At 36.1% G+C, this 24,712-nt stretch overlaps 1 protein-coding gene across 1 annotated transcript in view; it reads left to right on the forward strand.

Annotated features, from left to right (window-relative positions):
* The window catches only part of KCNH4 (potassium voltage-gated channel subfamily H member 4), a 61,007-nt gene extending 40,050 nt beyond the window's left edge, over positions 1-20,957 (forward strand). The window contains exons 12-16 of the mRNA XM_087713532.1: positions 3,013-3,051; positions 4,950-5,320; positions 7,701-7,807; positions 13,790-13,860; positions 17,875-20,957. Coding sequence (XP_087569658.1) covers positions 3,013-3,051; positions 4,950-5,320; positions 7,701-7,807; positions 13,790-13,860; positions 17,875-18,435 — 1,149 coding nt within the window. The 3' untranslated portion in view covers positions 18,436-20,957. The remainder of the gene's footprint in view (positions 1-3,012; positions 3,052-4,949; positions 5,321-7,700; positions 7,808-13,789; positions 13,861-17,874) is intronic.
* Positions 20,958-24,712: the final 3,755 nt, after the last annotated feature.

The following is a 24,712-nucleotide window of genomic DNA, read 5'->3' on the forward strand; positions in this document are numbered from 1 at the left end:
CTTCAGCACACCCACAATTCTCTGGTTAATATTCTTGGTTGCTATTCTCACAATCCAACAAAACGTTGTAAAGAAATTACATACAGTATATAAGTTCATTCCCTCCTAGCTATGTTATCCAGAGCAAAGGATGTATAGACCACTCTGTTTCCTCATGCACAATTTACAGATATAGATATCAGATGCAGAGAGACTAGGAACATCCCCATATTAATACATTTCTTCATTACGTGGAAGAAAATGCATACTGAAGTTAACCTACAACCAAGGATTCCAAAAACAATGTTAAGTATACTTTTCTTTTCCTGTTTGAGAGGCAAGAATGCCACAGGGCTGGCATAGTTACATTTGATATTGCTGCTATATCTGAAAGTAGCCATACAGTTATACAAATTTCATCTAATTAAAGCTGCAATTATAGTTTTAAATTATGTTAAATCATAGCAGGGAGGGAAGAGAGAGACTTGATAATCTAGGAATGAGACCTGAAGTCCTTAAGTACTGAATCTCCTCGTATAAGAGTTTCTAAATCAATCTGACAATTTAACTTTTAATGCAAGGTTTAGGGTTTTACCTACAAAAACATTTGCACATATCCAAACAAGGTCTGTATCTGAACATCTAAATCTCAAATTTCTCATGCAGCAAGAGAATTTAGAATTTATTTCTAGGAATTGCCTAAGCTCTGTACCCCATGGTCTAAAAAGACTTTTGCTGAGAGTAGAATTTACTTTACACTTATCTAATCAATGGGAATAAGTCTTACACAGATGATCAGAAAACCCTGAATAAATCAGAGGGTTTTAAATATGGACTACTTGGGAATATTTGGAAATATATATTCAGATAGTTTGAAGCTATACATCAGGTAAATAGAACTTTCTTACAGTTGCTCTCAGTATATTGATATTCCAAATGATGTGCTGCCTGTTGTCCTGATGACAATCTATTGTTATCTTAAATAGCAATATTTAATAGCTTTATTCTGCATCAAAATGACTAGGAATAGAGTTTTTAACTGTTTTAGTCAATGAGCATATTTTGATTTGGGAAACTTGCTTATTTATGTTTTCCTTCCTTCCTTCTTTCCTTCTCTTATAAGACACCTACTCTATAGATTCTAGGTAGCTTCTATTGGAAATAATGAAATCCTACTAACATCAAAGTAGAAAAGTGCATTACCTAATAATTCTACTAATTCTACTCCTCCCTCCCCCCTGGGCAATTATCACCAATTCACCAGCTCCCTCTTCCCCCAGGGCTTGTTGGAGGAGAACATTTTGCATTACCTTCTGAAAGGCAAAGAAATAGTATGCTCCCATGTACTAGCATGTACTGTCCTTGCCTTTGGGAGTATGTTATTGAGAACATGCTCCCCAGTAACATCTCAAAGGGACTATTCTCAACCAGGAGATTATGGGCAGGCAGATTCATCCAGGACCAGTCAATCAACCAAAAGTAACTTAACCTCTTTTTGTTTGCTTTATGTCAGGTCAGTTTTCCTTTCTCAAAAACTAAGTTGTTATATTTTTAGACCTCTCTGTAGCAAGAATTTAAGCCTGTGATTATTTTTAATTTATCAGTTGGACCTCCTCCCCACACTACGAGTTGTACAGGGCTAACGTAATGTAATTCATAACTACCAGCATCCTTTTTCTAACTCATTCTAATATTTTAATATAGCATATGGACATTCCTCTCTGCCTTCACCTGTCTGGTATGATGACAAGGTACACGTTTGTGCTCCCAAACAGCAAAGTGTTACTATTAGGCTGTTGGGTAGGAATAAATGCAATTGGTGAGAGAAGAGAAAACCTATTTGCAAGAAGAAAGGGCAGACTAGCAATAGAGAAATCTTATTAAGTCATATGTTCAGCTAGGATAAATGCACATGGGGGAAGAGAAGAGTTAGCATTATGGCAACTTCAATCTAGGCTCATTAAACAAAGCAAAGAAACTCTCTGTGTACAGTACATTATTATGAACAAACAGAACCTCTATCGGAAGGGGAGAGTTTAAAACATAATTGCTGCTTCTACTCTAAAAGAATGTGTGGATTAGTAGAATTCTCATCTGATTTGCCACCTTCACTAATAAGACACTATTTTAGGTGATCAATTGTTTTCACTGAATAATTTTAAAAAATCTTTTTGTTTGGACTGCTGACCTAAAGGAAAGAAATAAAGCAGGATTAGTAGGCAAAGATTAGTGTTTGCTATAATTGGCTTATATTTTGATATGTATCTGACATTTCCATGCAAGCAGGACAATCAAAACAACTTCCAGCAAAGTGTTACTTATACTAGTCCTGAAGCAGCAATATTCTTGCATCCCATTGTTGCACTGTTGGCCAGTTATGCCATCTCTGTTCAGCTGGTAGATATTGGGTTCACTAGGCCAAACTCACAATAAATATTAATCCCCTAACTTCACATCATTTAATCTGGTTATTAAACTCAGACTTATATGACACAGAACATAAAGCCAAATGGAAGAGCAATTCTGTTTTTTGCAAAGGCTGCTATTCCCATCTTATACCTACAGATGTTTAACCATAACACATAGGATAACAGAGCTGGGGTCTGTCCCTTCTTCTTCCTATCTTTCACATGGTTTAATAGAGTCTTTATCTTGTGCTTCCTGGCCTTGAAACCAATTAGTTGTTGGCATAAGTGACATCTCTGCCCTATGAGCTCTGACTCTCAGTTTACAGTATCTCTTACCACAATTGTTGCATCACCAGTACAGGAAATTATCTGGATCTCTTCTGAAGATCATTGGTATGTTATTTGATTTCTTGTTGATGACTTTGATGTAGCTTGTGTTGAAGAAACTGGTTGCGTTTGATGATTCAGACATAGATGAAAGCAGGCAAGGGCAAAGAATTTCACAGTACACTAGTGCCAAAAAACCCCCATACCTCCCCTCCAACACAGACACGGAGAAAAGAATATGTTTGTGAAAAGTAATTAACTAAATCTTTTCATGTTCTTGTCTTTGTTTTTCTTCCAGGGGCTTCTCCGGTTTTCCAGATCTCCACGTTTATCCCAGGTAACTTAAAGTTTATGAAAAGTAGGCAAAGTTTTTTCATTGGATTATGGTGAATTTGGAGGAGAGTGTGGATGTGAATGAAATTCTGGGCTGGGAATAGAGGAAGTTATAAAATTACAGAATTGGTATTTAGTCACATTTGCATAAATATAGTGAAACCCTTCTGCCGCACACTTCCCAACGGCCAATAAGATCGCACAGGGTGGGCCTTCTCCAGGTGCCGTCAGCCATACAATGTCGGCTGGCGGTTCCCCGGGGGAGGGCCTTCTCTGTAGCCTCTCTGACCCTATGGAATGAACTACCCCCAGAGATCCGGAACCTGCCCACTCTCATGGCCTTACGAAAGGGCTATCAAGACCTGGCTATTCCAGCAGGCCTGGGGCTGTTGACCTCATGACCAAGGTCCAGCCCCGATTAGACTGGGTGCATGATGTGGTTTTTTTAATCTGTTTTCCTCCGTTTTTAACTCTTTACTTTTAAATTTTTATTTTCTGTAAACCGTCCGGAGTCCTTCGGGATTGGGCGGCCTATAAATTTATTAAATCAAATCAAATCAAATCAACTGCAGAGATAACCCTCATGGAGCCCCCATATTGTAGGTAAGAGGAAACAAGTGATGTAAGAGCCACCATAGGTACCACCTCATCTGGTTTTGTCAGCTATCACCAGCTAGAAGCAGAAAGCAAAGAAACGGGGGGGCAACATTTTGGGGGACTAGGGACATGAGGTGAACCCTCAAAGGCATATATAACTGCAAATATAACTGTGTATATAACTGTGGTGACAGAAAGAATGAAGAGATGGTATGAGTTTTTTCTTCCATTTCCTTTGCCTGTCCTCAGTTGCATTGGCTATGGGGTTACTTAGCCCTGAATGGTCATTCTGGGGGCAAGGGGTAATTGAGGGATTTACTTTGTGGAGAGTTGTACTTACAATCTTATCTAGGCCTTTACATTTAACTCCATATCTGTGTAGAAATCCATATTAAAATTTCAATGCATCTGAAAAGTATCCAACTGCAGAAGAATGATATAGAAGATTTTCCAGACTGATGAACAGCAACACATAGGGATATCCTGAAAATGTCCTCTCAGCCTGACCTACACAGATGAGGGCATTCAGACACAGAATCTTTTTCATCCTATTTCACCGTACTGTGATGATGACTCAAGTTTGATTGCCTATAATTATTCTTTCTATCCAAAATAAAAAATTGAAAGACAAATCTGATATTAAAAGAACTACGTTTTATGGTGAAGTGAATTTTTGTGTTAGATTGCGAACTGGTATGGATTTGAGTTCAGATTTTTAGCCAGAATTGCTTTTGTTCTCATAAAATTTCTTTTTCAAGATTGGGTTGGCATATCAATTTATTTCATGTGCTATTCTTAGTTTGTTCATACAATTATTTATCTTCATCCTGGTTACCAAAAAGCCACAAAATGGGAAGAAAAATTGGCTAACCTTACAAGATCAATATCTATACTTTAAAAGGTATAAAAAGTGGACTACAACGATAAATGAACATTTGAAACCCAAGGGCATTTTCACGCACAAATTGCTTACTGGAGATCATTTATATTTTAAGTACTGTACCACTTTTTATATTCACAATAGCTGGGTTCTGATTACTCAGAGCAGGTAATCATTTTCTGGTTTCCATAGTATACTGAATCAAAAAGTATCCAACTTGGCTTATGTTTAGATAATACTGCATGTTAAGCCACTCAACCACTACCCAAAGTCAACAAACACAAACTTTAGAACATCAGCAAATTGTTTGAGCATGCTCTAAGAACCCAGCTAGTGTGAGAGAAGAATTTAAAGTTAAGTAGGCTACAAGTCTACAAGTTCTTCTTCTTCCTGAGCCATTACTTTTCTTCTTCTCACCTGGCCAGCCTCATGTTCAAAGTTGTGCTACTGCTGCCGAGAAGACCCTACCCTCCATTCAGGAGTACAGTGAGGACTCTGATGACTTCTTTCAGCCATCACCTGCCACAATCACACGTCGAAAAATCATGTTGCCCAACCTCAACAGCCCAGTAAGGCGGGGCTCTCTCAGCAGCCTTCTGGGAGATGATTTGCGTCAGTTCTCTGCCCTGAGGAGAACTTGTCGGTCTCCAGTCCGCTGTAACCGGGTCCGCAGTCCTTCTCCACGAAGCCGTCAGGAGGAGCGTCATTTTGACAGTGAGGAGCTCATTGGCCAGAAGCCTAACAAACTCCTCATTCCCTCTCTCACACACTCCGGGCCTCCAGACCTCAGTCCCAGGTAAGAGGGTCTCATCATGGTCCTTGATTTAATTCATGAAATATAAATATAATACACCATTTGTTCTTAGTGTGGATTGAACTGTAGAAGAGATTTGATCCAAATACAATGTTCTGTTTTAACCTCAACTAGCAGCTTACATTTCTTTAGTTTTAGAAATTTTGGCCCAAATGCAAATCTAAGTCAGGAGTGTCAAAGTTGTGCCTAAGGGCCAGATGTGACATGCACAGACCATGCCCACTCCATTCCGTGAAGGGGGAAAATGTCACGATTTGTCATGTAATGCTATGAGTTTCACACCCGTAATCTAAGTGATTCTATTACTTCCTAGGTTTAAAAAAATAGTTTGGTCAAATTGATTTTAATTTCTAGGGAAATTTACTCCAGATATAAAACACCAAGTATCAATTAAATATGTAAATGAGCTTTAGGTTTTGTTGTATGCCTATATTTGTTTAGTAAAAGTAGGGAAAATTTGCAGGCATAGCTTCCCCCTTCAGCAAGGATCAAGCTTGTCAAGTTCAATTTTGATAGATTCAAGATCTTTATGAACAAGCAGGTTTTACTGTTAGGAGGGGGTTACCAAAAGAGAATGCCTTGGGGAAAAGATTTTTATAAATATGGAATATGGCAGAAGTAGCCCTAAGAAGTCTTCAGAATTTCAGGAGCTTTGCTCATTTATTTATGATATAATTGTATATATTTAAGGGATAGTTTTATCACATTCTATTTCTATGGTTTTAGTTGGCAGTTTGTTATGAAAATAATATTATTTGTTTATTTGTTTTGATTTGGCATTGCCCAATTCAAAAACAATTATTAGACATGCTTCTCAATAGGAACCTATTAAATCTCAGAAGGGGATGTATAGGAAACTGAGAAGTTATGATGAACAATCCATAATTATTTTCTTTAGGTAGTAATGTATCATGATTGATGGGATTTAAAGAATATGAACATAGGTCATAATGATTTGGTGTGGATCCCACAGATTGCAGCAATATTCTTTTAACTCTTTTGTTGCAGGCTGGTAGATTTAATAATTAATAGTCAGAGAGCCCCCATAAACTCCTTTATAACTTAGTTTACTCAAGGGTTATAAATATACTATTACTTCTGCATCCTTCCTCTTCTGATTTTACATTTTCCTTGGCAAAAAAGGTATTGTTTTTCAGATCTGTTCCAGTACAAATTTCTAAATCATTAACAAGGCACTAGGGAAAGCACTCAGTCTTTGATCTGGACAGAGCCTATTAAAAATGCAGCTATTTCTCAAAATATGGGATTTGGCCAAATAGCATACATACTCTTGTATGTCATTTTCTAAAGTACAGATAAATACTTCCTTGACTCAAATGAGGAGACTGTGAATTCTAGTCCTGCCTTAGATATGAAAACTGGCTGGGTTCCTCAGCTCCAAATGCCAGGCTCATCCAACAAGCGGGTCAGTCAGTTCCTGGTGCAACCAATGGATCAACGCTCAGTTGATACCCCCCTTCTCCCAATATAGACCCTGCACTATGGTAGTAGGCAAAATGCTAGAAAGAAAAAAAATATGGATATGCTGTTGTGCTTTTGTTGACAAGAAGATTGAAGTGGGTTTGCTACTTACTTTTTCAAGGATGTTTTTTTCCCCCAACATCCCAGTCTAACCCACAGCCCTGGTGGTTTCCAATGCAATTTATGGTTTTACTTCATTTTTTGAAATCAGTCAAAAATGATTAGCTCCTGTGTAATTCCTTTTGAGCTCATTCCTGATCTGGTGGCCCTTTATGGTAATATTCTTTAATAATTATCCTTTAGATCACAGGTGTCAAACTCACCACGTCACATTGCTGTCACGTGATGTTTCGTGATGTTTCCCTCCCTCTGCGGAGCAGGGGTGGGCATGGCCTATGTGTGACTCATCTGGACCACAGGCTGCCAGTTTGACACCCCCGCTTAGGTCATGCTCCACTTTAATTAGCCAGAAAAAGTGATTGAACCATTTTGATTTTCTGTAACATGTGCCAAATATTTTGGGCCAGCATTACCTAGATTTTTTTTAAATCTCTTGTGGATATGTATAACTATGCCCCCATTTAAAGTCTGCTTTCCCACTTCATATGAATGAGTAATTTTTCTCAGTGGGTTACATATTATGCAGGTTTGGATAATATATTATCCATTTCATTAGCAATGCAGATCTGAATTTGTAAATCAATTTTGTGTGTTTTATGCACAAGGGCAGAACACCAGTTGTCATAGGGGACACACAGGAAGAAAGGGAGAAAGGTGGCACCTGTTCTTTACTCTCATTCATAGAAAAAGAGCTTTTGAATGTGGAGCTTTATTTTTTGTCCCATAACTCTTGGTTGATTCCCTGTTCCCACCTCTCTAGAATTGTTGATGGCATTGAAGATGACAGAGGAGCATCAGAGACACAAACATTTAGTTTTAATGTGGAACAACCCCAGCAGACTTTGGTGCAGGATCCTATGCTACCAGGTAACCTTGACAACTGAAGAGATGGTCTTCAGTACTTTACAGATCAGAAGTTAAATCTAAATCAGAAGATAAAGTTCACATTTTGAACAGAGAGAAACACTTATTTGAAAGAGGTCATTTATGTCAAAATTAAAGAGCCCTCTCTCAGCAAAGGGCTGGGGATATGACATCATCTATCTCCAGTCTAAAAACACAGTCCTTTCAGCAGCTCAAAGAAGGCTTCACACCCATAGCTCATAAATATCCCTTACTTCAAATAAAAAAACAATTAGAATCAAAGCCAATTTAAATGCTACAAGATTAGGATAAAGAAACTATAGGGAAATAGGCTTAAACATCATGTTAATGTAAGCAAATCCAATAGACAACATGTTTCTATTTTAAGATATCAGCAGTCAAAAGAGAAGCATTCCCAATAACATGTCCATTCAAATAAATATTCTATATCTCAATTCTTAACTATAACCAAATCCATATTTAGAAGGCATAAAGTAATCCCTAAATCATCGTATAAACAAAAGACTAAGATTTGACATGGCAAAAATGATAGTTTCCTGTTTAAAGAGAACAAACTGACAAAAATTCCTTACTTTAAATGAAAGGACAGTTAATGTAGATACAAAGCCATTTTAGATGCTGTCAGAATAGGATGCTTAAAGTAATTTAGAGGGAAAAAATCTTAAACACCATGGTAACTATAAGCAATCACAATATTTTTATAGTCCACATGCCACAAATCAAAACACTCACCCAGAATAACCATTTCAACCTTGAACAGGTAAACCAGGTTTGTATTCCTTCTTTTTACATAAAACAGTGTTACTCTTGAATCCATTCAAATGATTATTATTTTTTGTTTCAAATTTCCTCAAAACTTTAAACAGTCTAGCAAAATACAATTGCTGTGAGTGTCAATTTTATTTCCTTAATTTTTATCCATTTTTTAAAATGTTTAATATAGCAGTAATAGCAGTAGACTTATATACCGCTTCATAGGCCTTTCAGGCCTCTCTAAGCGGTTTACAGAGAGTCAGCATATTGCCCCCAACAATCTGGGTCCTCATTTTACCCACCTCGGAAGGATGGAAGGCTGAGTCAACCCTGAGCCGGTGAGATTTGAACCGCTGACCTGCTGATCTAGCAGTAGCCTGCAGTGCTGCATTTAACCACTGCGCCACCTTGGCTCTTATGACAAATTCTTGTTCAAATTTTTGTTTGTGTTATTCTCAAAACTTTGTTGCATATCTTTCTCTGTAGCATTTTCTTTGGGGAACAGACTGCTCCCAAGAAGACATAACACTTTGACACTATTGATTCAATGTTGTAATGTAGTTCCTCAAAAATCTCCCTGCACTCCATTATAAATTGCTTGTTTTTTATGTCTCCAATATCAAAAAGTTTTTCTTTCCCACTAAAATGTATTTATCCTTTATAAGTAATTTCAAAGTCTTAATATTCAAAATCCAGCATTCTGTTGTTTTCTGAGCCTTTAATTGTTCAAAATTTTCTGAAACAAAACATTGTCTTACTTTTTGCTGTTTATTTTAATTTTTTAAAGATTATAAAGGTACATCTCATACATTTATTGGGGATGGAAGGTACTCTCTGGTGTATCCAAACATATCATTTTGTAAGTTCATAACTTCTTTAAAGCAATTAACAGGTAATTTCCAAAAAATGATTAGCAAAAGAACTGCAAAATTAAAGTCCTTTGAAAGGCTACATTCATGGCTAGAGTAAATATGGCAAGTTCTCTCTGCTCCTGGTTATCTCATCCCATCCTTTGGAGATCAGGCCTTGCAGTGTCCTCAAAAAAGACAGCCATAAGGAGCACAGCTTGGGTGATCTCATGATCTCTCTTCATTCAGAAAAACTTGAAGCCTACTCACCAGCTCTCAGTTCTTAGTTGCAAATGTTGGCTTCACTTTTCAGAGTCATCTTCAACATGCATTTCTTCCCTGGTCATTCTAATTCTATGCAACTGTCTTTTAGTAGTTTATTTGTCAAGGCTCAGTGTAATGTTGGGATACCTCAGATTTTGCAAAAATGTTGCATCTCAAAATGGGCAATAGTATACATGAACCTATATGCAAAGGACAGGATATTATTATAATGAAGAAATGTTGTGCAGTATATATTTTAGACAAAATATATTATTTATATTTAATAATATAAAAAATATATAAACTGAGATATGAACAGATAATTTTTTTGACATTTTCTTTTTCGGGTGAGGACCCATGAGAAACTCTTCAATTAAGTAAACTGAACTAGTTGAAAAACCACAGTTAATAACTCAAAAAAAAGCCTAATTATTAAAATATCTATATAAAATGGAACATTTTTGGACTAGGTTTTTAATATTCTTTTGTCCTAACTCAATCATAGAATTTTAAATGAGTTTAGAAAATAAATCATTTTTCTTTTTAAAAATTCATATTTTTTTCACTCATCCTTCTTATTAACTTCTCCCATTCCCAATCCCCTAAGAAGAAAAAGAGAAATTGTCTATAGAGATAATTTTTATTAGCAATGCTAAGATTCCCAATTCTGGAAACATCCATGCTTTGATATGACTATGAGCATTTAGAGTGGGATGAGACTTAGCTTGCATTTTTTTCTGTCTAAAATTTGGCTCCAATGTTTTCAGGAAGCATAATACTGATCTTATATTGATATCAGAGGTGAAATGTATGGGTGGAAATACTTGGCCCTAAAAATCCACGAAGGCCCTAAAAGTCCATGAGCACAGTATCAATTTAGACTCAACAAATATGAAAAATCAACTTACTGAAAACCAGCAATTTGTCATCAAATTATGATGTGTAATCATGAAGGCAGAGTGGAAGGGAGAACAAAAATGGAAAAATAAATTGCCTGAGTTTGGCTAATTTTGAATCTTTTCCTCATTGCTGTACAGATCTGATAAAATAGGAAACAATAATTGAAGATTTTCTGTTTGTTTGGAAAGGGAGAAACCAAAAGCCAATAGCCAATAGCCAATTGCACTTGGCTTATTAAGCTAGCTCTTTGAGTTTGCTGCTATTGTGAACAACAAAAAGGGAATAAAATTATAATCATATTTAAAAATGCAATAGTGCAAGTTAAAGAATTTTAATATTAAAAATGAGGGGTAACTAGAAAGCCAGATAACAAATTTGTTCTACATATTTGTCAATATTCTTACAAAAAAAAATCAAATGAAATTGAATATAAACTAACTGGAGCACGTATGTGACCAAAACCTTTCGGATCTTATATAAAATGTGAATTAGAGAACTATTTTTGTCAAATAGCTTTCATGAATTATCACTGTAAATGAACTATTTATATAGAAAATAAATTTAACAAAAATCACACAATCCAATTCTCTGTTCCACAGTCACAAACTTCCATAGAGTTTTACCCATTAATTAGACTTCAACATAATCACTGTAAATAGCAATAGCCAAAAATAATTCTCTTTCTCCACCTTTCATATGTATGGAACTCACTAATACTGGTCAGTAACTCGTAGATGTCAAGTCTCGTAAAAAAATAATACTTCTGTTTCTATGCTTAGTTTTATATAAGCACCAAAGTTTTGATAAACATCACCAGACCTATCAAAAGGCATCTGGTTGATGAAATTATATATTTTAAGGAATAGATGTAAAAGTGTTTATTGTTTGCATATTATTTGTTTTATTGTATATTAATTTATTTTTTATTATCTTCTTTTTGATTATGGTTTCTCATCAGGAAACATTTTCTGATTGTTTGTGCTGTCCTAAAGAATCCTCAGAGTAGACTGTATATTTGTCAATTTTGAGAAAACTCTGAGAAAAGGGCCCTATTCAGGAAAGTTCTGTATTTTTCCACATAGTGTGACTATTGCCCTGGCTTTTCATCTTGCCCTGCCATCTGTTGCTTTGTGAAACCTATGTCAAGGTCCTGTCCCCCGAATGAGCTCTTTTGATTTAAAAAGCATTCCAGGAAAAACCTCATATAATATTGTTATATATCTTGGTAACAGGAGGTTTTAATGGATGACTTTGTTTTGGCTTCCTAGCTTACCATTGTTAAATGAAATAGAAAAATAATAACCAAAATGGTAGTGGACAGTGTTGTTAGATGACCTAGCTGTTATGCAGCCTGCTTGCTAATTGGCACTAATAAACCATTGACGTTTATAGAACTATATGTTAGTTGAAATGCAAGAGCAATGCCTTTTCAATAGCTGAATGAGACTGGCAGATTTTATGTTTAAATGAGCATTGATGGATAATGCTAATTGATAGGGATTACCTCATATGCTCAAACGGGGGTTGGAGAGCAATGGCTTCAAGATAGCTAATAAAGTAGTTTGCAATCTGTTTCACAATTGTCTAGTGTGGCTATACACGAAGATATTATTTATATTCTTTTAGGGAGACTATTTTGCAAACTAATGCTGCAGAACTCTTGACTAGCATAGTTGAATTCGTTATAGTCAATGCCCCAAAATTAAATATACGGAAATACCAAATAATATACCAATTTGAAATGAGAAATAATTTAAACTGAACTACTGTGCATAATAAGGAAAACTGTGAACATGTGATCTATGAGTGTATATTCAGCCTAAGGTAAAGGTAAAGGTAAAGATTCCCCTCGCACATATGTACTAGTCATTCCTGACTCTAGGGGGCAGTACTCATCTCTGCTTCAAGGCCAAAGAGCCAGCCCTGTCCGAAGATGTCTCCATGGTCATGTGGCGGCATGACTAAACACCTTTTTTTTTAGACCTTTTTGATCAGCAAGCTCAAAATCTTAGCCACTGAGCCACCATGTCTCCATATTCAGCCTAGGTCTTCATTATTGATGAACAACTTCAACAGCCCTGATTTCCATTTCTAGGATTTTTACCTTTAAATGGGATTTACATTAAATTGCCCTTGAAACAGAAGTCATCAGGCAGGTTACTCTCTATAAAATAGGACATAATGCCAAGTTAGCCTATCATTTCCTAGCAGAAAAAATAGGGAATATAAATAATAATACTATAAACTAAATTTGCTTTCCCCTAACTGGTGCTCTCTAAATATATTGGTCTTCTATTGCTAAGAGTACCAGCATGATCTTGACTCTTCTCCATTAAAAAAGTGAAATCAAGGCATGCAGTTAGACTTGCTTAACATTTTTATTCTGTGTGTGTGTGTCTGTTTGTTTGCTAAATTTTTATTCCCCCCCCCCATCTTTCTTATAAGGTGACTCTGGGCAACAAGTTATAAAATATATAGAAAAATGTATAGATGGATTGTGGGATTCAACTTTTCTTTTCAAATATTTGACATTCTGTCCAGCCTGTACCAATTTTTTGCTGCTGGAGGAGGCTCACATAACTGAAAGCTCTTCTATCTGTGTTCCACCCAAATATCAATTCTTCATCAGAAATGAAACTGATTCTGTAACATTCTCTTCCTCTTCCCTGCATAAAGATTTAAATGTTGTATATTCCTGTAAACCACCTCCAAAGCTCCCATGATGCTATTCCCCCCCTCAAAATGATGCCATTCCCCCCCCAAAAAATGATGCCCCCCCCAAAAAAAACAGGCTTATCTTCTGTGTAAGCCTTATGTTTTCTTGGGACATTATTTTTTTATTTTTTATTTTTTAAAAAAAAAATACTTTTAGGTCTTTGTTCAAAGCCGACCTCTTTGAAATATATGCAGTTCAAGCCCAGAAGAGAAGCAGGAAAAGGTTTGAAGTTATTTATTGGTAGTTAAACAAAGCAGACAGATTGGTCAGTGGAGCACAGTTCTTTGCATTAAGTGAGACATAATGCAATGGGAGAGATGTTGCATTTCAGTATAAATGATATATGACCCTATTCTTTTGGCTTTCTTATTTAGCCATACATAAAGAGTCACTTTAGTATTAATCCGATATTAGAGATAACTTAGAAACCAACCTGTGAACAATTTACAATTGCATCCCTCATTTCTCTGGATTTCTTCACAGGACCAACCAATCTCGTATTAGCTACTGAAAGTGATGAGGTAAAGCACAACATCAGAAAGCTGAATCAAGAGGTAAGACACAAGCCTTAATTTGCGGACAGAGTCAATTGAACTTCATCCTAAAATCTGTTTATTGCATCAGAACTTTGCTGTAAAAAGTATAAAGTTACATTTGAAATGAAAATACGTCTGCATATGTGCAAAGTGCATTTACTTTACCATCTGAGAAATTTGATATATATGCATTACACATTACAGAAGTTAACTGAATTACCAGTTGAATCTTAGTTTAGTACTAGTGATATGAGAGCAAGTTCTTTCAGTTAGAATACAGTAGATCAGTTGGATAAAAAAGACAAGCAAGAATAACAGAGTTGGAAGGGACTTTAGAGGTTTTCTAGTACAACCCCTATACCATTCTGGAAAAATGGCTGTCTAAACTCTTCTTTAAAACTGCAGTGATAAGAGCATCCATAATTTCTCGAGGCAGGTCATTCCACTGATTAATTGTTCTCACTATCAGGAAATTTCTGCTTAGTTCTAAGTTATATCTCATCTTCAAAAATTTCCATCTGTTACTTCTTGTCCTGCCCTTGGATGTTTTGGAGAATAAGTTGACTGCCCCACCCAGCCCCTCTACATTTCTCTGTGACAGCCCTTAAATATTAGAAGATTATTATCATGTCACTTATAGTCCTTCTCTTAGTTAAAGTATCCAATTCCTGCAACCATTCATCATATATTTTAGCCTCCAGCCTCCTTTGTTGTTCTTTTCTGCACTCTTTCTAGGGTCTCAAAATCTTTTTGTATTCTGATAGCCAAAACTGGATATAGTATTCCAAATGTGGTCTTACCAAAGTAGTATCAAGTATAAACAAAGACAAAGCAGCAAAAAGCGGTACACTTCATGTGATCTTAATACTGTCCTTCTGTTGATGTAACCTAGAACCATATTGGCTTATTTTAGCAGCTACAGCACATTTCTGGCTCATACTTAAATAGTTGTTCACTAGGACATCTAGATCCCTCTCACAAGCACCGCTGTTGAGCTAAGTACTATAACCTGTGAATTTATTTTTCTTTACTAAAATCTTATTTTTCTCACCAATACAATTACATTTTGTTGGATAGGATCCAGTGTTCAAGTGTTCAAGTCTGTCAAGATCCTTCTTCTAAATGGTTAGCTCTTCCCTCTAGCTTGGTGTCATCTACAGATTTGATGAGTTCCCCTTCTATCCCCTCCTCTAAATAGATTATGAAGATGTTGGAGAGTCCTGGAACTATGACAGAATCTTGGGGTACTTCGTTGCATGCTTCCTTCATGTAGCTGTAGTTCCAGTGAGGATTACAAGTGGAGTGTTGTTGGTCAGCCAATTATGAATCTATCTGGTGGTGATGTGTCTATCCCACATATTTTTATCTTACCAAGAAGTAGGTTGTGGTCTACTTTGCCAAATGCTGCACTGAAGTCCAAGTGAATTATGTCCACACATTTCACTGGTCCAGTAATTTGTCAAAGAATGCAAAAAGTTTGTCTGGCATAATCTGTTTTTGACAAACTATGTTGGCTTCTAGTAATAACTTTGCTTGTTTCTAGGTGTTTCACAGTTCATTGCTTAATTATCTTTTCCAGGGTCTTCCCAAGTATAGATGTCAAGCTGATTGGTATGTAATTTCCTGGCTCTAGTTCCCGCACCCCCCTTTTAAAGAATGGAACCACATTGCTTCTGTTCCAGTAGTCTGGCAGTTCTCTGGTGCTCCAGGATCTTTAACAGATATGGTTTAGAAGTTCTGATATCATGTCTGGCAGCACCTTCAGAACTCTGGAATATAATCTATTTGGTCTTGGTTATTTGTACACATCTAGAGTGGATAGGTTTTCTTTTACCATTTTCTTGCCTATTTTTAAGATGTAGATAGATCAGTGCTCCAAGAGAGATAGATAACCAATAAACTAAGCAAAACCAAGCAGTTTTTGCTACTGCTGCTTTTTGGCATCTGCCACCTGAGACTATTGCCTCTTCTCTCTAATGGCAAAGCTGGCCCTGATCTAAGGTCCTTCCTCCTCCTTCCCACTCACTTGATGCCTGAAGCTGTGGAAAAAATAAATGCTCCCCAAAGATTACTCCTTGTATCCAACATTTGTTTTTTGGATCAGTTGTATTTTTTTTCTGCCCTGGCAAGATGAAGAAAGATGAGACTGTAAATTTCATAGACAGCCCCTGTGTTGGCGTTTCTGACTGTGGGTGTAAGAGTTTAAATTAAAATTTAATTTAAAATTTAAATTCGGTGACAATTACCTAGCAACAGAGCCTGCCCATTCCTTTCCCCCCCCATTATCTTTCTAAATTGCCTTTGTGTTCTGCATTCTATGGAAAAACTCAGATTATCCAGAGTCCCCATGTCTTCACCAGGCCTCACTTTCTAGGGTTCCTTCCCGGGGGTTCTTTTGTCTATAATTGCCTTACAGGCATCAGGACAGAGGATGACATGAATAGAAATCCTGGTCTAGAATTTAATAATCATATAACTTTTAAAATATGTGTGACTTCTTTACTCGACTTTGAACATGAAAATTATCATTGGCACTGATTGCCCCACAACACCCCATTTCTTTCTCTCTGTTGGTTCCTTTCCCTATTTTCTATGCTGAGTCTGTTGAAGAGGATGGCCAGGTGGAAATGGCAAAACAAAGGAGACCATTTTTAATGCATTCAGCATCCCTAAAAGTGAGAGGGTTTGTGTGAATTGATTACGGTAAATTAAAGGTTTTAATATCATCAGCTGTTACTTTAAAGTTTGTCCCTCTCAATTGATCAGGCTGCCATCTTCAAATATCATCAAGCAACATAAAGTGAAGGCAGCATTTAATTTTTGAACAGTTATGTATGATTAACCTGTCATTAGTTTTAGAAAGAACCCTCCCACTCTGCAGAGAAGTTAACTGAATGATTGATTGAGTAGGGAAAGGGCATTGGTGCTTTACTGTATACTCTAGTGATACATGCTCAGAGGCATTTGTCTTTACTGTGTACCCTGTTAATCCTTATTTTATTTCAAAATAGGAACTTTGGCTAAAACAGATAAGGGTGCTGTCTGGGTTGGATTTGATTACGAGAGGAAAGAAAGGTAGACAAGTGACCAAAACTGCCGCCCACTGAAATTTATTAAAAGAAAGAAGGTTGGATGACAAAAAACGAATTCTATGGATGATTATCTTTAATAGTCACTAACTGTCAAATTAAATTGTCAACATCATAAAAGAATTAAAAAACAAAGCACAGAAAGCCACAACATAGAGAGGAAAGGTTGGCATTATCTAGAAGCACAGTAAAATTCCTTAAGATCTGAAACATTTCTACGACATCAATAGGAGTACATATGTCATTTGTTGCAGTACAATACAATAATTATGGACAGCAGGATATTGTATTAAAAATAGAACCTAAGTGAGTAAATGACTAATAAAAGGACTTAAAGACTTAAAAGGAGTAAAATTTAGTACCAGAATCCTACAATCTGAGTATTATACTATTAAATGAATATATAGAGATATGAGTTTATGTATGTGTAAGTATGCTTAAATAAAATCTTATATTTGGCAGTGATAAATAAGGTAGGACTGAAGGTAAGATCTAGATGCACTATAAGAGTCACTGTAGAACAAATAAAATTGTACATCCAGAAAAGAATCAAAGCAGGGGACTTTTTATCAGCTTTTGAGTAACTAACCTTACTCCTAAGATCAGTTGCACCTGCCCTATTTCACTAATCAAGGAAGAAAATGAGGTCCAAAAGTGTTCAGCATAATCATGCAGCTCAGCTAGAAACTAGCCCTCCTTCTTTGATACAAAATATGAACATGGACGGACATGATAGACTGAAGAATTGTGGTAATTAATATTGAAGAATATTAATGTTCTACCCTTAGATATATAAGGATTTTAGGCTAGTTGCTTATCTTCCACTAGTGCTGCATAAAATAATCATTCCAATATATCATATTATAAAAATGCTTTGATGATATTCCCCAAAAAGATTCTGGGTGGTGTTGCTTTTCTGTTTATTTTTCTTGCCTCCCTACAGATAAACAACCTGAATCGGGAAGTTTCCCAACTCAGCCAAGAGTTACAGCATCTCATGAATCTTCTTCAGAGCCAGCTTACCACTCAGTCTTTCTCCAACCCTACCTCAGTCTGCCTTCACAGCTGTGAGCAGACATCGCCTTCCCTGTCTCCTGTAAGCAGATTGCCTTCTTCTCGGACCTCAGTTTCCCTGCCACCTCATAGCCTTCTGGCTTCCTCCTTGCCTATGCTCCCCAGCCTACCAGCATCCTCAAGCCTTGATTTTTCTGCCTTCACCAGCTCTCTGCCTTCTACTGCCTCCCAGGACATGGAATTCTTTGAACCCCAAGAGAGGAGGGGATCCACCTCTTGTGATTCTGTAAGTTCCACAGATCAACCTCGGGCTGACAAGGAACTTGGTGATCACTCTGGATATACAGTTAATATGACTGCTCATTCTAGCTCAGCCATGTTTTGTCCTGTCACCTCTCTTTCCCCCCAAAATTCCTTCCCCACCTGTTCAGGACAGGGCTGTTCACCACCAAACTTTTATTTCCGCTCTAGCGCGGAGAGCTTTCACTGATGCCAAGGAGCCTTTTGCCACAACTTTTTCTTTTAGGATATTTGGTGCGTAAATTTCACAGCCACCAGCACCAATTTTCCTGTTTCTTAAAATGCATATATTATTATTACTACCGTATTTCTTTTTAAAAGTTATTCTTTTGGAAAATTATATATTCTGACAGCTGAAATATTTTGGTTTTCAAGGTCCTTATAAATAACAGTTATGCAACCATTGATTCAGAAATCTTGCAGATATATTTTCAAAGCAGTAATGTTATGAATGTCTTGTCAGAATCAGAACAGTCATATTCTATTTATTTTCCTCAGACTAATATCATTGGCCAATGGGCATCTTGTTACATACATATTCAAACTCTTGAATATATGTGAATTAAGGGACCATAGGACTGATCCAAAGCAGTGAAAATCTAAATGAATCCCCCTCTCTTCTACTTAGCATGTCACATAATCCATCAGGAAATTTACCAGTGCAAGGCTCATTGAAACTAATGTGAGTTGACAACAATAACACTAGAGCAGTGAACAATCATTTTGATGAGGTTTGGATGGAAGAATTTCAAATGGATTATGGTCTATGAATCAGCAATGCCCTCACTACCACCTTGAATAGCACCTCAAATTCACCCTCTGAAGCTTCATGTCACTTCAGAGTAGAATTACTTCTCCAAGTGGATTCAAATTAATATCAATTGGTAATTTTTTTTTGTTGGTCAAATTTATTTCCTGAGTTTGCTATTTCCTTTTTCTCAAAAAACTTCAGTCTGAGATTTTTGCTACATCTATTCTATATGAGCATATGTGTGCATATTTTCAAGTCTGCTGTAAGAGCCAAAGGCTTTTTCTTATTAAGTTATTTTCTCATCCTTCTTTTCTTTTTTCTTTTTTCTTTTCTCTCTTCCTTGGTTAAAAGGTGCAAGTGAGGGTATACAAATGATTTCTAAGTTTATGGCAATTATAGTTGATTTTGGTTTTCAATTCCTGAACACAATTATTATAAAACAGATAATCTGCTGAGGAGGTCATTCTGGGAAATTGGCCTCTCTCTTTTTTCCACTCTGGAAAGAAGAGAATAATTAATTAGGAAACATCAATCTTTCCTCTACATAGGATCTAATGTATTTTGACAGTTCATCACATTTAAACTGCAAATCCAGGGTGCTTTTTCTAACACAAAAGATGCCAGAGATATAGATAGCTTGCATTTTCCCTGACACAAGAGTATAATTCTAGAAAGGTAGTTGCCCTTAAGATTGTTCTGTGATAAAATCAATGCACACAGGCACACAAAAAGCATTTCCTTTTTCATCAAGACAATATAATCAATGTGTTTCTGAGGCCAAAAACTTATACTGGTGGCTCCATTTTGGAAAACATAATGGCACTCTCTGTTTTACTGAACCTACCTGCTCAAAATCCTACACATGAATCTACTTTCAAAAGATCTATTTGTGAGTTGGCATATAACCATTAATGTCTTTGATCAGGCCAGTATTCGATCACCCTCTGATACACTCCATGAGACTCATTGCAACTCATTTTTGTTACATTTAGTTCTTATTCATGTGGGATTTGTTTTCAGAAACATTCAAAACAGTTCACCATCAAGTAAACAATGTGTCCAGGTTTTTTACAAAACTTTGAGCACAGTCAATTTTAAAAGACACTTTTAAAGTAAAATAGAGGGCTGACTTGATCCGATGTCAATGTGCCAATGATGTAGAAGGTTGAAGTTTTAACTTCACGTTCTAACTGGCCCTGGGCAACTGCTGCTTCTCTCAGCCTCTGCCCCTAATTAATGATATGAGCATTATAAAACTCACCTTTTTTAGTGTTGTCATAAACCATCACAAGATATTTGATTGTAAATCCTCTAAGAGCACTACATAAATGTTGTATATATTAAATGCTTTAAGGTCTCACTAAATAGCAAGAAAGCATTTCCTTAAAAAGACAAACTATTTTGACAAAATTAAATAAGAAAGTTTGTCCAGAATGGGAATTTTGAGCCTCTGAATATTGCTGATCTTTGTTTCTGTATTCTTGTTTTGCTCTCTGAGTTGTGAATACTGATCTATTGTTGGGCTACATTTATAGGCCATGAATGCTCCTTGCTGGACTGAATGAGTTATTTTGTATACTGTACTATACTGTAAAATTCTTACAGTATAATAAGAATGTAACTGCTATTTTATGTACTTTATAAATCCAGCCAAATTTGCAGATGTGATGTAGAACAGATTTCAAGGAGACAGGAAGAAGTTGGCCAACTTTTCAACTGATTTCAGTAACTATGCCTCTAGTAGAATCAATACATATTAGTACTCTTTATTTCTAAATAATCTTATATAAGTAAGTAATATTCTTTATTTCTATATACAATTACTTTGAAAGTGAACTTCTTCATGTTTGAAACTGTTGCTTATGTTTGACATTAGGGGTTTTGAGCAGCTTTGAAGTGTTTAAAGAGTTGTTTCAAATGTTTAAACAGTCTAAGAATGATTAGACAGTCTGTTTCAAATGCAAAGCAATTGTCTTAAAGCCAAAATATATATTTGAAATTTAAACATTTTGTGCACTGTTATTTTTGGGATCTTTTCTTGCTCATATGAACAGATATTGTTACAGATGCAACAGGAATTTGCCCGCTGCCTTACACTCCAGAATTTCAGTTCTACTGGTGAATTGTATAGATATGGAGCCACGGTAGAAAGATCTTATATTACAACCATCCCCCGCTCTTTTACTGAGAAAGACTGAGAAAAGGAATCTTAAAGAGCGGTTTTGTATATTTTAATGAGGAAATAGGTTTATCCTATGAAAAATGCCCCTACAATAATATAGAACTAAACTAAGTAACAGTTAATATAGGAAATAATCACTACATGCTGTTATGTCTCTGAACTAGCAACTTAGTCCTACATATTTCAAAATCTGATCCCATCGCCTTTTACCTGTCAATTGTGTAAATGTTAACAGAAGTAAATCCCCTGCATGGTAAATATACCTGGAATTGTTTTTCCAATTCTAAATCTTAAATTTGGCTAATTTTACTGAAACAATACAATGATCTTGAATGATCATCTTAAAACTGTTGTGTTTCTTATAGAAAATAAGCATTACAAGGAGATTCTTTGGGTATTTCTGTGGGAGACTGTGGGTCTTTTTAATAGAGCAATAATTGGTGATGAGACCCCTCCCCCTCAAGTACAATATCTCAAATGCAGGTTTATTGAATTTGAATTAGATTATCTCGAAGGATAAGTTGTACAAATCAAAATTATCCTAAGGTTTTAGATACACGGAATGCGGTGTCTCAGTGGCTAAGACCCTGTGCTTGTCAATCAGAAAGGTTGGCAGTTTGGCAGTTCGAATTCCTAGTGCCATGTAACAGAGTGAGCTCCCATTATTTGTCCCAGCTTCTGCCAACCTAGCAGTTTGAAAGCACGTAAAAATGGATCAGATATTATCTATTCTGTTCTCTTCACATTCTTTTAAAGAATGATGTTAGAAAGAGGGGCACAGTGAGAATCACAACTTATGTTGTAAATCTAGCTAATTTGCATGTTACCTTTTTTGGAAGGGAAAGTGTAAGCATGTTTGCATGTTCTTTTTCACACAGCCCTCCCCATTTAGCTTTTCATATTTAGAGGGGAGGGGAATAAAATAGTGTCTCTAGCCAAGATCTGTTCAGTTACAACTCCCATCAGCCTCTATTCCACTACCAAAAGAAGCTTGACAGAAGACCTACTGACATGCTGGATCATATTTTGACATCTTCTGATGTAGAGATGCAGTTGTATAGCTAAATATTTTAGTAAACCTTAGAAAGGGCTACTTGTTCCCTTTTAAAATCCTTTTAAAAGAATTATGAATCTCTTCCTACGTTATTTGATTCTACCTTCTACTGAAGTGCTATGGCATCATGATGCTAAACACACTTACCTAGGACAAACACTGCAAAGATTTCAATTGCACTTTTCAAAGGATTGTGTAGTGCTTTAAAAAAAAAGCAAGGGAGTTTTGGTCTGCCAGATATTATCAAGGCCAATTAGTGTCCACAGGGGCTCCTTCCACAGTTTCTTAAAGAGCTGGTGTAGTCTTAAATCTAACATTCTCTTTGGCTGTGAATGAACCTCTTCATTTCTTTTGGAGTTAAAAAAAAAGTTTTAAATGGGAGAGATCTTTTCTTTCTACTGCTTCTAAATATATTTAATACTGCAACCATCAGAATGAACAAAACAAATAATGATCTTTAAACTATGGAGAAATCAAGATTACTGGAACCAAATTATGCTAAACCAACTGACCAAACAAACAAACAAAAATAATATTTCTGGGTTCAGAAAAGAGATAGGCTAGAAATATATTTTTCTAACCAAAAGATGCTTTATAGCAGACTACAAGGAATTTATAATGACATATTGAATACAACTTGTGTTCTAGATCCTAGATGTGTTGATAGTGTCTCAAGGAAATAGATTCTGTGCTTGTTTGTTAAGTATTTAACTTGTAAAAAAGAAACATAAACATTACTACAAATATGCAACAATTTCCTATAGATAATAACCTCAAAACAAGTATGCATATGTGTGGTTGTGTCCCACTGTGAATATGTGCACAGGTATGTTTAGATACCAGAATATTGTAAATAGACTTCAATTCGGAACCAGAAAATTCTGGTGTTAAAAACTCCCAGTATTATTACATTCATTTTCCTTCTTCCTTTTCATAGTACCCCTATAGTCCTACACAGCTAAGCATCTAAAACAATATGTTTGTTGCTATGGCAACTGTCGCCATTGCTTAATGGTCAGTGCTGTTCTATAGAGAAAAAATTGAAGAGGCGGAGGTACTGTTTAGATGTCCCATTGCACTGTGTTCCTCCTGTCAGTTATTCAGATACCCCTGATTAGTTATTTCCTGGGATTGGACCCTGTTGCCATGATGGGACCTACATCTCCTAGCAACCAGAAGCACAGTTGCCTTTATCTTTGCAACATTGGCCTCCTCTCTTCCTAATAAGATCTGGAGGGGCATTTCATTTCATCACCTACCCCAGAGAACAGGCATTGTGGTTATATGAGGCTAGCAGCTGATTTTAACCAAATCCATCATTATTTTCCAAAGACTTAGATAATGTCAATATCTTTCTGAAAAAGAAAAAAGAAACCAACTGCTACACACACACACACACACACACACACACACACACACAAACACAGAGAGAGAGAGAGAGCGGGGGAGAGAGAGATTGTAGACCCGAATACAACAGGACCAACATGCCTACACCCGTGAAAATCTACGAAAAGATAGATAGATAGATAGATAGATAGATAGATAGATAGATAGATAGATAGATAGATAGATATAGAGACAGAGACAGAGATACATACATACATACATACACACACACACACATACACATGCAACATAAACATAAAATTTCTTGAATTCATTTTATATTTATGTATAATACATTTAGTGATGTTTATTTGTAGTCTCTTCTGTGTTCTAAACCAGAATAAATATTACTTTTTGCTTAGAGAGAATAGTTTAGTTACCAGGAAATACTCCGAAACATTTTCTGTACCTGAGATGAGGCATAACAGTTTTTAGAGTAGAAAGTGTGGTAGGCTAACTAAATTTGTTTTATTTTGAAGCTAAAAAGACCAAAGATCTATTTTCCTTGCCTTGAAACGACCTCTGCAGGTCAATTAAAAAATAGCACCAATTAGGGCCACAAAATTGGACACACCAGTCTTTTGATGGGAGAAAACTATGCAGATCTCCAACTACTAATTATCAGATGTCAAGCTCAACTCTAAGAAATAAAGGGTTCTGTCTCTCTTTGTTAGTTTTTGTGTGCAGTTGGGTAACACAGATAGAATTATAGTCAATCTGCTGCAATCACAAACCAGAGACTACCATGACATTCTGCACTTCCTCTTCATTTCTCAGTGGCTTCATATTAGCACCATATTTACTACTCCTTGTTGCTTGAGTTTATTTTTAGAGATAATGGCTTCCTTCACAAAGCACACTAAATCAAGAGGACTCTGCCATATTTTAGTCTACCATGTTAAATTAAAAAGTTCATGTTGTCTCATTGTGTCATGTAAAGCAAAAGCACAAAATGAACTGAATAGACCATTATTCAAGAAACCATTGGTGTATCAGCCAAATATGGCTTATAATCTAAACTACTTTCATTATTTGAAATAATAAGTCACCAGCTCAATTTTCTATTATTCTAAAAGATGGAAGAATTCATACTA

This window comes from Thamnophis sirtalis, unplaced genomic scaffold (genome assembly GCF_051295495.1).
Source record: "Thamnophis sirtalis isolate CommonGarterSnake01/CBP01778 unplaced genomic scaffold, rThaSir2_p1.2 scaffold_4, whole genome shotgun sequence".
NCBI lineage: Eukaryota > Metazoa > Chordata > Lepidosauria > Squamata > Natricidae > Thamnophis > Thamnophis sirtalis.